Source organism: Hypanus sabinus, chromosome 16 (genome assembly GCF_030144855.1).
Source record: "Hypanus sabinus isolate sHypSab1 chromosome 16, sHypSab1.hap1, whole genome shotgun sequence".
In the NCBI taxonomy this organism is placed as follows: domain Eukaryota; kingdom Metazoa; phylum Chordata; class Chondrichthyes; order Myliobatiformes; family Dasyatidae; genus Hypanus; species Hypanus sabinus.
Genome location: NC_082721.1, coordinates 85056592 through 85072947, shown reverse-complemented (window position 1 = coordinate 85072947; position 16356 = coordinate 85056592). Strand labels below are relative to the sequence as shown.

Genomic DNA, 16356 nt, shown 5'->3' with positions numbered 1-16356 from the left:
AAAGACTTACCAGGATGCTGCCTGGATTAGAGAGCAAGTGCTAATAAGGAGAGGTTAAACAAATTTTGGTTTTTCTCCCTGGAGCGGTGGAGGCTGATAGAAGCTTATAAAATTCTGAGAAGCGTAGTGTAGATGGTTGGCATCTTTTTCTCAGGGTTAAAATGTCCAGCACTAGAGAGCCATTTAAGGTGAGAGGTGGAAAGTTTGAGGGAGGTGTGCAGACAAGTTTATTTTACACAGTGTGGTGAGTACATGGAACGGGATGTTAGGAGAAGAAGCAGATATGATTAAACAGTTTTAAATATTAAAGTTAGAGGCTTTTAAGAGGACCCTGAGCAGACAGATAGACATGCTAATATGGACCATGTTCAGCCAAAAAGGATTAGTTTAATCAAAGACACAAGAACATCTGCTGATACTAGAAATCCAAAGCAATACACGAAGTGCTGGAGGAGCTCAGCATGCCAGACAGCATCTGTGAAAAAGGGTGAATGGTCATCATTTCGGGTTGAGGCCCTTCATCAGGGCTGGAAAGGAAGGGAGAACGAGAAAGAATATGAAGGTGGGGGGGAGGGCAGGGAAAAGTACAAGATGATAGGGGACGGGTGAAACAGGGAGAGGGGTGGGTGGTGATGTAAAGAACTGGGAAATCGATTGGTGAAAGAGATAAAGGGGGAATCTGATAGGAGAGGACAGGGGGCCATAGGAGAGAGGGAAGTGGGAGGTGATGGGCAGGTAAGAAGAGGTGTGAGAGGGAAACAAGAATGGGGAATGGTGGAGTGCGGGGGGAGGAGACAAGAAAATGCTATTAATGGCATCAGATTGGAGGCTACCCAGATGGAATATAAGGTGTTACTCCTTCAAGCTGCAAGTGGTCTCATCATGGCAGTAGAGGAGGCTATGGACAACATATCAAAGTACCATTGGTTTAATTATTTCAGCACCGCCTTGTTGGCTGAAGGGCCGGTTCCTCCAGTGTGCTGTTCTGTGGTCCAACATTTCTCCCCATGATGCGAATGACAGGAGAATTGTGAGAAAAATGTCTGAAAATGTGGAGGAGAGGGAATCAAGAAGTGGTTAAATAATACAGTAATGTGGCCCTCCACACTATAGAGTAGTAATGTTATCCCTCATTTGAAATGTGGCACCTCGTGCACAGATGCTGTGCTAAAGGCAACTCATCAAAATTAATGTGGGGGAGTCAGTGAAGATTAAAATATCATCCTAGTGAATTTCTCTGAATCACCCAAGATGCTTGACCTTTAGCTCGTTTAACTGTGATTATAGATCATGGCCATTGGCAAGTCAGAAATGTGCGTCATACCTGTCAAAGTGGTGATGCCCATTGAATGTAACAGGGAAATGCCAGTCCCAAAGGCCTTGTGGCTCTTAGGTTAGCTGTCAGGTCTTCCTAGTAACACACATAAAATGCGGAAGAATTCAGCAGGTCAGACAGCATCTATGGAGGGGGAGAAAGCAGTCGACTTTCTGGCTGAGATCCTTCTGGGCCATTTCCAATTCTTCCTAGTGGCTGGTAGGAGAATTAGTGTTGGTATTGTAAGGGAGACCAGATTATAGAGAAACAAGTGCAGGAGAGGGATTAGTGGGACTGCTGTGAGTTGATACAGACCTGACTTAACAAAAACTATTAAGAGGATTGTGACAGGAAGTGGCTGGCCCAATTCCTCTGTGGACAGGACTTAGAGTCATAGAGAAGTACAGCATAGAAATAGGCCCTTCAGCTCATCTAGTCCATGCTAAAACCATTTAAGCTGCCTACTCTCAATGACCTGCACTGGGATCACAGCACTCCATATCCCTACCACCCATCCAAACCTCTTAAACATTGAAATTGAGCTTGCATGTACCACTTGTGCTGGCAGCTCATTCCACACTCACAACCCTCTAAGTGAAGAAGTTTCCCCTCACGTTCCCCTTAAACTTTACAACTTATACCCTTAATCCACGACATTTGGTGGCAGTCTCACCCAACCTCAGTAGAAAAAGCCTGCTTGCATTTACCCTATCGTACCCCTTGTAATTTTGCATACCTGTATCAAATCTCCTCTCAAGTCTTCTATGTTCTAAAGAGTCCAGTCCTAACCTATTCAATCTTTTCTTATAACTCAGGTCCTCCAGATCCAGCAACATCCTTGTAAATTTTCTCTGCACTCTTTCAACCTTGTTTACATCTTCCCTGTAGGTAAGTGATTGAAACTGCACATAATACTCCAAATTAGGCCTCACCAATGTCTTATCCAACCTCAACATAACATCCCATCTTCTGTATTCAGTATATTGGTTTATGAAGGCCAAAATGGTAAAGGCTTTCTTTACGATTCTCCCTACCTGTGGCACAACTTTCAACGAGTTATGTACCTGTATTCCAGTTCCCTTTGTTCTACAATACTCTTCAGTGTCCTAACATTCACTGTGTAAGACCTACCTTGGATGGTCCTACCGAAGTGCAAAACCTTGCACTTGGCTGCATTAAATTCCATCTGCCATTTTTCAGCCCACTTTTCCAGCAGATACAAATCCCTCTGCAAGCCATGCTAGTTTTCCTCACTGTCCACTACACCCACAAAATTGGTGTCATCTGCGCATTTGCTGATCCAGTTAACCACATTTATCATCCATATCATTGACAAACAACAACAGACCCAGCACCGATCCCTGTGGCACACCATTAGTCACAGGCCTCCAGTCAGAGAGGCAACCCTGTACTACCACTGTCTGGCTTCTCTGACAAAGCCAAAATAGGGAAGGGATACAAACTTTTCAAAACCCATGCAAAACATTTTTTTCAGGAATCTACACATTCACAAAATTACCAATGGGTTTCAATACATGTTTCAATTAAAATGAGCAATGGCTTTCCCCTCCAAGCAGTAGGAGAGGATATTTTTCTGCAGTTAGCTACAGGAGGTCTGCAATCTATCAGTGACTCTGCATTGTAAATCGGCTTCAGTAATCAGTGCCACTGAAGTCAGTGAGACATTGTCATAAGCTGAATGAAAGCCACTGCTGTCACACAGCCTGTTGAACATGAGTGAATGAGCTTTAATTCCTCATTCTTGTTGATAACCATCTCCCACACAGAATAACCATCAGATTCAGCACTCTGACAATAATAAAGAAGCCATTTACACTATTCAAGATTGGAACAAAATTTAATTTGGAAATTACATTTTACAGAAAATTAATGAAAAATATTGCTCAGAGAGCTCAAACAAAGCCAGTCATGGTCTCTGGGAAGTCATCTCGGTCTTTAGAAAACTCAGTTTTTGTAGATTATAACATTAGTCCATAAGACATAAGAACATAAGAAATAGGAGCAGGAGTAGGCCATCCGGCCCATCGAGCCTACCCCACCATTCAATAAGATCATGGCTGATCTGTCTGTAAACTCAGCTACATCTAAATTCCTTTTCCCCACAACCCTTAATTCCCCTACTATGTAAAAACTTAACTAACTGTATCTTAAATATATTTAGTGAAGAAGCCTCAACTGCTTCCCTGGGCAGAGAATTCCACAGATTCACCACTCTCTGGGAAAAAGTTTCTCCTCATCTCCATCCTAAATCTTCTCCCCTGAATCTTGAAGCAATGTGCCTTAGTTCTAGTCTCACCTACCAATGGAAACAACTTTCCTACTTCTACCATATCTATCCCTTTCAAAATTTTGTATGTTTCTGTAAGATCCTCTCTCATTCTTCTGAACTCCAGACAGTATAGTTCCAGACAACTCAATCTCTCCTCATAGGTTAACTCCTTCATCCCTAGAATCAACCTGGTGAATCTCCTCTGCACTGCCTCCAAAGCCAGTATATCCTTCCTCAAGTATGGAAACCAGAACTGCACACAGAACTCCAGGTGTGGCCTCACCAGTACCCTGTATAGTTGCAGCATGACCTCCCTCCTCTTGAATTCAATCCCTCGAGCAATGAAGGCCAACATTCCATTTGCCTTCTTAATAACCTGTTGTACCTGCAAGCCAACTTTTTGCGATTCATGCACAAGCACTCCCAAGTCCCCCTGCACAACAGCATGCTGAAATCTTTCACTGTTTAAATAATTATCTGCTCTTCTATTATTCCTTCCAAAGTGGATGATCTCGCATTTACCAATGTTGTATTCCATCTGCCAGACCTTGGCCCACTCACAACCTATCTATATCCCTCTGCAGACTCTCCACATCCTCTGTACAATTTGCTTTTCCACTCAGTTTAGTGTCACCAGCAAGTTTTACTATGCTACACTCAGTCCCCCTTCCAAATCATTAATGTAAATGGTAAACAGCTGCGGGACCAGCACCGACCCCTGTGGCACCCCACTCACCACTGACTGCCAACCAGAGAAACACCCATTTATGCCAACTCTCTGCCTTCTGTTGGTTAACCAATCCACTATCCATGCCAATACACTTCCTCCGATTCCATGCATCTGTATCTTACTTATAAGTCTCTTGTGCAGCATCTTACTGAACGCCTTCAGGAAATCCAAGTATACGACATCCACCTGTTCCTCTCTATCCACTGCACTCATTATGTCCTCAAAGAACTCCAGTAAGTTTGTCAAACAGGACCTGCCCTTTCTGAATCTATGCTGCGTCTGTCTAATGGAACCACTCCTTTCTAAATGTTTTAGTATTTCTTCCTTAATGACAGCTTCAAGCATTTTCCCGACTACAGATGTGAAGCTAACTGGCCTATAGTTGCCCGTCTTTTGCCTACATTCTTTTTTAAAAAGTGGTGTGACGTTTGCTGTCTTCCAGTCTGCCGGGATCTGTCCAGAGTCTAGAGAGTTTTGATAAATGATTACCAATGCATCTACTATAACCTCTGCCAATTCCTTCAGCATCCTGGGATGCATCCCATCAGGACCAGGGGACTTATCTATCTTCAGGCCCTCTAGTTTGCTCATCACTATCTCTTTAGTGACAGTGATTTTATCGAGGTCCTCACCTCCCATTTCGTCCATAACATCATTCTTTGACATATTAGATGTGTCCTCCACTGTGAAGACTGACACAAAATAGTCATTCAATGCCTCAGCCATTTCCTTATCACCCAATATCAATTTCCCCTTCTCGTCTTCCAAGGGACCTACGTTGACTTTAGCCATAGGAGCAGAATTAGGCTATTTGGCCTATCAACTCTGCTCTGCCTTTCCATCATGGCCGATTTATTATCCCTCTCAACACCATTCTCTTGCCTTCTCACCGTAACATTTGACATCGTTACTAATCAAGAACCTTTACCCAATGACTTGGACTACACAACCAGCAGTAGCAATAAATTCCACAGATTCATCATTACCCTTGGGCTAAAGGAATTCCTCCTCATCCCTGTTCTAAAGGGATGTCCCTCTATTCTGAGGCTGTGTATTCTGGTCCTACACTACTCCCACTATATGACATATCCTCTCCACTCCACTCTATCTAGGCCTTTCAACATCTATAGGTTTCAATGAGATCCCCCTTCATTCTTCTAAACTCCAGTGAGTACAACCAGAAGCCATCAAATGCTCCACATGCATTAACCCTTTCATTCCTGGAATAGTTCTTGTGAACCTCCTCTGGATTCTCGAATGCCAGCACATTGTTTCTTAGATAGGGGGCCCAAAACTGTACGCCAAGTGCAGTCTGACCAATGCCTTATAAAGCCTCAGTTATTATCCAATGACATGAACACTGTTCATTGAAACATATACCCATTGTTCTTCTGCATTCTGCTTCCAAGCATGAAATGATCTGCTTGTCTGTCCTGACACACGCTGAGCCCAGCCGCCATCACACCTCATGTGTTTCAATGATCGTTTGATCAGAGTTAAGCAATAAAAGAACATTAAACATTCTCTGACATATTTTCAAATCCCTCCATGGGTTCATCCTTCCCCATTTCTGTTACCTCCTGTGGCTTTGTAACCTTCCAAGATCTTGGCACTCCTTTCAATCTGCCCTCTATTTAACCTCTCCACCACTCACGGCTGTGTCTTCAGCTGCTGACATTCTCTCTGCCACTCTCTCCTCCAAGATGTTATTAAAACCTTCATTGTTAACTAAGCATTTGACCCCCTGCTCTAATATTTCCTCTGGCGACAGTTCCACACAGCACCAAGGGAGGTTTTTACTCTGTTAAAACAGCATGGAAAATAACCTTATGTCACGGTCAAGAAAGCTTGTCAACACCTTTACTTCATCAGGAGGCTAAAGAAATTTGGTACATCCCTGTCAACTTTCACCAGTTCTTTTCAATGCATCATAGAAAGTGATACACAACAGCTTGGTATGGCAACAGCTCTGTGTGTGACCGCAAAAAACTGCAGAGAGTTGTGAACACAGCTCAACACATCACAGGAACCAGCCTCTCCTCTACGGACTCTGACTATATGTACTTCTCCCTGCCTCAGTAAAGCAGCCAACATAATCAAAAAGATACAAAAGTTTGATAGCACATACCACCAAGCTCAGTCCTAATGATGGGTCTCGACTTGAAACTGTTTATTTTTCTCCATAGATGCCACCAGTACTGCTGAGTTTTCCAGCATTTTGTGTGTGCTGTGCAAGATTTCCTCATCTGCAGAATATCTTGTCTTCAGTTACTAATAGCAGTGTGCTAACCAGGTATGATTGAAAGAGAATTATCAGTGTCCCCGGGGATAGAATTGTCACATGTGCACCTATTTATGAAATACTTAGTACTGTACATTTGCCTTAGTGTTCAATATCTTTGACGTCAATGCAATTAATTTCTGACCACTCAGCAATAACTTCAAAAAAACACTACATTCGAAAATTGTACAAACCTCATACCTCATTTTTCTCCAAGCTGCAGTCCTCCATCATTTTGTCCCCCTGTTCTTGAAATGTGATGATGATCAAGGCCACAAAGATGTTCACAAAGAAGAAAGGGAAGACCACAAAATATACAACATAAAAAATGGACATCTCCATCCTGTAGCCAGGGCTGGGTCCTTGGTTCTCATAGGTTGCATCCACCGAGTGCTTCAGCACACTGTAGGGAAAAAGGAGCATTCATGAGGATGTTGGAGCAGGAGTAGACCACTCGGCCCGTCAAGCTTGTACTGCCATTTGGATTTGGTACCATTTATTATGAAGATTAAGTTTAACCAAATTACACCACTTTCCCTGAGCTTGTGCTGACTGACTGAGATGCCTCAGCATTATTCTCATCCTCATGTCATACCTCCATCCTCCAACCTCCATCCTGACACGTGAAAAAAAATGTGCATCATGTTTGCAACATACTGTGCTACTATAGCAAAAGGCTCACCTTCATGGTATTTATAACCTGGGTATGTATGCCCATGATAATAAACTTGAACTTGAACTATGAGCATTGCAAGGTCAGATGAGAGAGTTACAAGGTAAATTTATCTTCAAACCATTTCAGTAAACATTACTTTGCCCTGCGTAGGTCATCAAAGTGCAGATATTCCAATCTACATACTGCTGTCAACATACCACACTAAACCTCTGTTGGCCCCAGCAATCTCTTTAACATACACTCATAGTGTTATTGGATAGAGTTACAGGACTGAAACAGATCAAAAGAAGAGCCTATATAAATCCTGTGTGCTGGTGACAGACAGAGGGAATGAAATCAGTGTTTCATTTCCATTCCCTGTCTTCCCATGCACCTTGTTGAACTAGGTAGCTGAATTCATTTAAAGGTGCATTGCTGTGTCGTTTAGACCTGCATCTTTATCTTAAGTATATATCAATCACGAATGCATGGTTTCAGAGTAACAAGCAGAAAATACTGGAGGAACTCAGCAGGACAGCAGCATCTATGGAGGGGGATGAACAGTCGAGAGTTTTGGCTGAGTCCTGTTTCTTCCCCTCCATACATGCTGCCTCACTTTCTGAGTTCATCCAATATTTTGTCTGTTGCTCCAGATTTTTAGCATCTGCTGAATCTCTTGTTTATGGTTTTAGTTTCACCATTCATGAGGTCCATGTGAATTCTAAAGTTGACCGTATCTCTGCAGTTCCAAAGGATAGCTTTTTATTAGCAAATAACTAGACCAACCTGGTAAAAGCACTGGCTTTGAGAGCTGCTTCCAGGCTGGGTATACTGAGGCAAGGAGCTCACTTGCTGATGTCCCAAAGCCTCAACACCATCTCCAGAACAAACCTGTGGAATCCCTGGATGTGAGGCTGGGTCCCACTGGGGGAAACGCTGCCTGGTTTCTTAGCTCCGTTTTTACTACCCTGGACATTCCCTCTGTCTGTCAGCAGCATACAGGAATTGCAAAGGCTTTTCTTTTGGTGGGTTTCACTCCAGCAACTCTCTACTTAATGGCACAGAGTCTATCTTACAGGGAAGATTTCTGGGGCCCTAATGGACAGACACTTTTGCCTTTTCATTAACCACGAGTGATGACTGGAGGGTAGCAAATGTTGTTCCTTTATTTCAAAAGAGCACCAGGAATAAAGAAGATAACTACAGGCCAGCGAGTGGTAGGGGAAGTGTTGGAACTTAATTCCAAAGTCCTTATTAAAATACTAACTGCTGGAAGAACTCTGTGGGTCAGGCAGCATCTGTGCAGACAGAGAGATTGTCAGCTGCTCTGGACTGAGACTGAAAATGTCAAGGGAGGGTGAGAATCTGAGTCTGCTGAAGGTTGCAGAAGACAGCACGTCCTAGAGTTAGAGGACTATACATGTGTGAGTGGGAGGGAGGGATAGGGAATAGGGCTTGTTTTTCTGTTATTGCTTTGTCGCTTGGTATGTGCTGTTTTATTGAGTATCTGCTGAGCACGTGGGCATTCTATATTGGTGACAGAATATGTAGCGACACTCGTGGGCTGCCCCCAGCACATCCTTGTGGAGTGTTAGTTGTTAATGCAAAATGATGCACTTCACTGTATGTTTCCATCTGTATGTGATAAATACAGTGGCTATATTTCATTAGGAGTTTGAGGAGATTTGGTATGTCACCAAAAAACACTCACAAATTTCTACAGATCTACCATGGAGAGCATTCTAACTGGGAGCATCACCATCTGGAATGGAGGTGGGGGCGGGGGGTTCTACCGCGCAGGATCTAAGTAATCCACAGACAGTTGTAAACTCAGTCAGCTCCATCATGGACAATCGCCTCCATAGCATCCAGGACATCTTCGAGGAGCGCTGCCTCAAAAAGTCAGCGTCCATCACCCAGGTCAATATATACTTATTGTCATTCACTGTTTTTTTCTCTATTATTATGTACTGCGGCTGAAAAGACAACAAAGTTCATGAAATATGCCAGTGATATTAAACCTGATACTGAACCTGAATATATAAAGAGGTGAGAGGAAGGGGTGAAGCAAGAGTGTGGATTTCTCCTGACAAGAAGGGAGAATAAAGAATGCACAAGGTTATAAAGTTTGCAATACATTGCTGTTTAATAATGATACCTACTCTGGCCAGCCCTCTCCGGTTGATACAGTGAAGAGGGTGAGTAAAGCCCAGAGCACGTTATCATAATGAAACTCGTATCGTTTCCACTCTCTTTTCTGTGCCTTAATATCACTCTCCCTCATATACACCAGGTACTGCCCTCTGAAACAAACAAGAGAGAGAAAAATGCTTTATAGTTAAACGTAGCATTAAAGCAACTCAGAAAAACACTCAGAGCATTTTGCATACAATGAGTTTACAGGATTTGTAGTGACTTGTTCCAGCTATCACTCAGGAACACTTCCCCACACAGAAAAATAAGTCAACTCATGAGTTGAGTGACAGCTACAGAACCACCATCGGCTGCTTTATCACAACAACATCAGCAACTTGTCCACCCTCACAGGAACAGCCTCCCAGGCAGTTAATCTGGTCAACCATTCAATTAGCCCCACCCCCTCTATCAATTATCTCAATCACTGCACTGTTAACATTTCAAACTGCCTTTCATTATGTTGTTTACATTGTAAATACATGATGACATTTTTGTACATCTATTCCATATCCACATTTCTAACTTCATTTTTATATAAATCTTTATTCTTGATAATTGTTGAATGTTGTTGATTTTTGTTGCATGTCACACCCTGACCAACACACCACAGAAAATTCCTAATCCAGGTTGAGAACCCTTTATCCGAAATTCCAAAATCTGAATTGTTTTTCAAATGCTGACATCACAAATGGAAAATTCCACAAGACGAAGGCCAGCGAAGTTCTCAGGTGATGCGTAGGTCTCTGTGCACCACAGGCAGTTCTGAGAAATGATCTCACAGATGTAATGAACAGAAGTTAATAGAAAAATACTGTATGAAGCAAAAAATGAAGATATAAATCGTGCATTGTAAGAGTGGATTTGTTAGCGTCAGAGTGAATAAATGCCACATAACAGTATGCTAATCATGAAGCAGAGATGTGCCATGACAAACTGAAAATTGAAGGTAATTGTGAATATTCAGCAGGCTGGTTACAGAAATTTAAGAAAAGGCATAGAGTAAAATTTTCAAAGATTTGTGGTGGTAAAACATCTGCTGATCATGAAGCAGAAAGAGAACTTCATTGATAGAGTTTATGAAGATCATTGCTGCTGAAAATTTAATGTGTTGAACGGCTGCATCAGTATCTCATTATATATTCCAAAATACAAAATACTTCTGGACCCAGGCATTTTGGATAAGGGACGCTCAATATGTATATGGCAAATAAAGTTGTTCCTTGAATAAAAATAAGGAGAATAGTATGACAGAGTGCTAATGGGGAAAGAGGGGTGAGATTGACCTTAAGAGTAGGTTAAAAGATCAGCATAACATCATGGGCCATAGGGCCTGTACTGTGCTGTGCTGTCCTATGTCCAGCCATGGTCAGACAAAGAGTAAAGGATGCCGGACGCTCTCTCTTTGCAGGAGCCTCCCTGTGATGACGCAGGTATCCAACACCTCTAAGAATCTGTGGTGGGTGTGGCTTGCAGACATTGACAGTGGGGTCAGCATGAACCTTGATTTCCTTCTGGGGGCAGAGGACAAATGGTGCTTCAATCACTCGGTGAGTCTTGACCTGACATGTCAAAACATGTTCCTGCTGCTGTACCCCTCACCAGGAATCAGGCTAAGGAATGGACAATGCAACACCTCTGGGTCAGCCTGCTGCTCACAGCCAAGCAAGACATGGTTCAGGATCTCACAGAGGCTGACATCTGAGCTTTGGATTGATAACTTTGATGTGGGGATACATTACACAGCAGCAAACTCCCACAATCAGTGACCGGGGAATTACCAGATAATCCTTTTATCTTGGTGTTGAGAGTGGGGTAGCAAGACGGGCAGAAGGTTCTGCTCTTCTTCATAATCCCACAGATGCCTGACTGGACAACGGAACCAGCACGAAAGCACATGTGGTTATTACTGCAGCAAAAGACCTGAGCCTCCAGCATACAAACTCTATGAGTAATCTTTGGACTGGTTGTATGGCTTGAAACCAAAGCATTCTCTCTCAGTGATCCAGGAACCAGTGAGAAGTGGTGGATAGCAGAGAATGCAGCCCAGTCCATCTCACAAACCAGCCTCTCCTCTACCTCCTGCTGTCTTAGGAAAGCAACCAACATTATCCAGTACTTCCCCAACTCTGGTCATTCTTTCTTCTCGCTCCACCCTCCCCCCCCCCCCACCCGCCCTGCCCATTGGGCAGTAGATACAAAATTCTGAGAGCATGAACCACCTAGCACCAAGCACATTCTCTATCCCACTGTCATAAGACCCCTGGAAAGACCTCTCATATGTTAAAAGATGAACTCTTAGGCTCTTGATTCCCCAATCTGCCTCCTTGTGGCCCATGTACTCTATTTGTCTATCTACACTGCACTTTCTCTGTAACTGCAACATTACATGATACAGAAGAGATTCTGCAGATGGTGCACATCTTCAGTAACACCCACAAAATGCTGGAGGAACTCAGCAGGCCAGGAAGCATCTATGGAGAGGAATAAACAGTCAACATTTCGGCCAAGACCTTTTCATCAGGACTAAACAGGAAGGGGGCAGAAGCTAGAAAACTCTAGCTTCTGAAAATTCTGGCCACTGCGCCTTTCCTTTCCAGTCATGATTAAGTGTCTTGGCCCGAAACATTGCTGTTTATTCCCCTCCATAGATGCTGCCTGACCTGCAGAGTCCCTCCAGCATTTTGTGGGTGTTACTCTATATTCTACATTGTACTTTCTTTTCATTACCTTGATATAATTATGCATGGAATGATTTTCCAGGATGACTTACAAAATAAAAACTTTTCACTGCATCTTGGTACATGTGACAATAATAAACCAATACTAATGTCACACCTGGAACACACCTGGTATTGACTTCAGAGGAACAGTGGAGTTGATTTACCAGGTATTAAATAAACTAGAAGAGTACTTCCTAGAATTGAGAAGGAAGTGAGCTGATCTGATTGAAGTTTTCAAGAGACGTGCTCACAGAATTTACTTTTTTAGGTTTAAAATAAATTTTATTATCAAAGTACATATATGTCACCATATACAGCTCTGAGATTCATTTTCTTGTGTGTACAGAAACCATAACAGAATTAAGGAAAGACCACCCAACATGGGCGTTCAACCAGAGTGCAGAACACAACAAACTGTGCAAATGCAAAAAGAAGAAATAATAATAATAATAGAAAACAAGCAACAAATATCCAGAACATGAGATGAAGAGTCATTGAAAGTGAGTCCATTGGTCGTGGGAACATTTTAATGTTGGGGCAAGTGGAGATGAGTGAACTTATTCCCCTTGGTTCAAGACCTGATGGCTAAGTGGTAATAACTGTTCCTGAACCTGATGGCAGCAGTGAGAAGAGAACAGGTCCTAGGGTCCCTGATGATGGATGCTGCTTTCCTGTGACAGCGTTTCATGTGCTCAGTGGTTGGGAGGGCTTTACCCGTGATGGACTGGGTTTATTAGAAACCCAGCAAATCTCCTCGACTTCGTAGTCATATCTGGAGACAGTCATTAATGCATTCAATGTCTTTAAGCTTAGATTAACATCTCATCCAGCTACCCATGCACCACTCCCTCAGTCTGAAAGATCTGAAGTGGGACTTAAACTCACAACCTATTCAGCCACAACAGATATATTACGTAGATGGAGGCGGGAAGTCAGAATGTGAGAAGTGATGTTTATTTATTTACTGAGATGCAGCGCGGAATTGGCCTTTACAGTCATGCCACCCAACAATCCCCTGATTAAATCTGAACCTAACCTAAGGGACAATTTACAATGGGTCACCAAATTTACAACCAGATGCCTTTAGACTGTGGGAGGAAACCAGAGCACTTGGAGGAAACCCGCATGGTCACGGGGAGAATGTTACAAACTCCTTACAGACAGCAGTGGGTTGCCTGTACTGTAAAATGTTGTGCTAACCACTACGCTAATGTGTCGCCCCAGTCTCATTGGAATGGAGATATGACATAGATGGAGAACATGGGTACAAATTAAGACCAGGTAGATTGAAACATAGTTCAAAGCTGCAGAACAAATCCAAAAACATTTGAGAGAAAACCTCTTTGGTTCTCAGCATAGCAGGGATAAAGAGAAAAGTTAGAAATAAAGATGAGAGACAGAGGTAGTTGCTATTATTCGGGTGGCACGTTGCACAGTGGTTAGCACAACGCTTTACAGTACCAATGGCCATGGTTCAATTCCCATTACTGCCTGTTCTCCCTGTGAATGCATGGGTTTCCTCTGGGTGCTCCAGTTTCTGCCCACAGTACAAAGACCTACCAGTTGGTAGGTTCATTGGTCATTGTAAATTGTCCCATGGTTAGGCTGGAGTTGAATTGGAGATTGCTGGGCAGCATGGCTTGAAGGGCCAGAAGGCCTACACTGCTCTGTATGTCAATAAGGAGAGTGCAGAGCAAAGAAAAGACAAAAGGAATTGCAAAACAAATTTAAAAGAACTGTATTATATAAATCTGACACTGAATGGAGAATAATCAAACTATGTTGCCTTAGAGGCAGAGGGTGGTGAATTAGGCCTAAATGGGCAGGAATATTCAACAATGGAACAACTGCTTCCGGAGAGTAGGATAACCAGCAGGAAGAGGAGAGAGAATGGGAAGGATTTGCATTAAATAGCACTTATAACTACTTTAGACCATTCTTTAAAATAACACCTGTTCCAATGTTTCAGACGTGATAGAGGCAGAGGGATGAAGGGTGGGGCGGGGGGTGGGTGGCATTGCTAGTCAGGGAAAATGTTACAGCAGTGCTCAGGCAGGACTGATTAGAGGGCTTTTCTACCGAGGCCATTTGGGTGGAGCTGAGAAACAGGAAAGGTATGGCCACATTAATGGGGTTGTATTATAGACCACCCACTAGTCAGCAGGAATTGGAGGAGCAAATCTGCAGAGAGATATAAGACAAATGCAGGAAACATAAAATTGTGATAGTAGGGGATTTTAATTTTCCACATATTGATTGGGACTCCCATACTGTTAAAGGTCTGGATGGGTTAGAGTTTGTAAAATGTGTTCAGGAAAGTCTTCTAAATCAATATATAGAGGTACCAACTAGAGAGGATGCAATATTAGATCTCCTATTAGGAAACAAGTTAGGACAAGTGATGGAAATATGCGTAGGGGAACACTTTGGGTCTAGTGATCATATCGCCATTAGTTTCAACTTGGTCATGGATAAAGATAGATCTGGTCCTTGGGTTGAGGTACTAAACTGGAAAAAGGCCAATTTGAAGAAATGAGAAAGGATCTAAAAAGCATGGATTGGGGCAGGTTGTTCTCTGTCAAGGATGTGATTGGTAAGTGGGAGGCCTTCAAAGGAGAAATTTGGAGAGTGCAGAGTTTGTATGTTCCTGTCGGGATTAAAGGCAAAATGAATAAGAATAAGGAACCTTGGTTTTTGAGGGATATTGGAAATCTGATAAAGAAGAAGAGAGAGGTGTAGGACAGGTATAGACAACAGGGAGCAAATAAGGTGCTTGAGGAGTATAAAAAGTGCAAGAAAATACTTTAGAAAGAAATCAGGAGGGCTAAAGGAAGACATGAGGTTGCTTTGGCAGTCAAGGTGAAGGATAATCCTAAGAGCTTCTACAGGTATATTAAGAGCAATAAGGGATTAGGAATATTAAGTCAATAAGGGATAAAATTGGTCCTCTTGAAGATCAGAGTGGTCGGCTATGTATGGAACCAAAAGAAATGGGGGAGATCTTAAATGGGTTTTTTGCATCTGTATTTACTAAGGAAACTGGCAAAGAGTCTATGGAAATAAGACAAACAAGTAGTGAGGTCATGGAACCTAAACAGATTAAAGAACAGGAGGTGCTTGCTGTCTTGAGGCAAATCAGAGTAGATAAATCTCCAAGACCTGACAGAGTATTCCCTTGGACCTTGAAAGAGACTAGTGTTGAAATTTCAGGGACCCTGGCAGATGTATTTAAAATGTCGGTATCTACGGGTGAGGTGCCGGAGGATTGGAGGATAGCTCATGTTGTTCCGTTGTTTAAAAAAGGCTCTAAAAGTAATCCGGGAAATTATAGGCTGGTAAATTTGACATCAGTAGTAGGTAAATTATTGGAAGGAGTACTAAGAGATAGGATCTACAAGTATTTGGATAGACAGGGACTTATTAGGGAGAGTCAATATGGTTTTGTGTGTGGAGGGTCATGTTTAACCAATCTATTAGAGTTTTTCGAGGAGGTTACCAGGAAAGTGGATGAAGGGAAGGCAGTGGATGTTGTCTACATGGACTTCAGAAAGGCCTTTGACAAGGTCCCGCATGGGAGGTTAGTTAGGAAGATTCAGTCGCTAGGTATACATGCTGAGGTAGTAAATTGGATTAGACATTGGCTCAATGGGAGAAGCCAGAGAGTGATAGTGGAGGATTGCTTCTCTGAGTGTAGACCTGTGACTGGTGGTGTGCCACAGGGATCATTGCTGGGTCCATTGTTACTTGTCACCTATATCAATGAGCTGGATGATAATGTGGTAAATTGGATCAGCAAATTTGCTGATGATACAAAGTTTGGAGGTGTAGTGGACAGTGAGGAAGGTTATCAAAGCTTGCAGAGGGATTTGGACCTGTTGGAGGAATGGGCTGAAAAATGGCAGATGGAGTTTAATGCAGACAAGTGTGAGGTATTGTACTTTGGAAGGACAAACCAAGGTAGAACATACAAGGTAAATGGTAGGACACTGAGGAGTGAAGTAGAACAGAGGGATCTGGGAATACAGTTACATAATTCCCTAAAAGTGGCATCACAGGTAGATAGGGTTGCAAAGAGAGCTTTTGGCACATTGGCCTTTATAAATCAAAGTATTGAGTATAAGAGTTGGAATGTTATGGTGAGGTTGTATAAGACATTGGTGAGGCCGAAT

General features: G+C 42.7%; 1 protein-coding gene across 1 annotated transcript in view; it reads right to left on the bottom strand.

Moving 5' to 3' along the window:
• Nucleotides 1–16356, bottom strand: part of LOC132405928 (voltage-dependent P/Q-type calcium channel subunit alpha-1A-like) — a 393641-nt gene that overhangs the window by 116273 nt on the left and 261012 nt on the right. The window contains exons 28-29 of the mRNA XM_059990909.1: nt 9434–9574; nt 6818–7019 (exon numbers count right to left, since the gene is read on the bottom strand). Of these exons, the coding sequence (XP_059846892.1) occupies nt 6818–7019; nt 9434–9574 (343 nt within the window). The remainder of the gene's footprint in view (nt 1–6817; nt 7020–9433; nt 9575–16356) is intronic.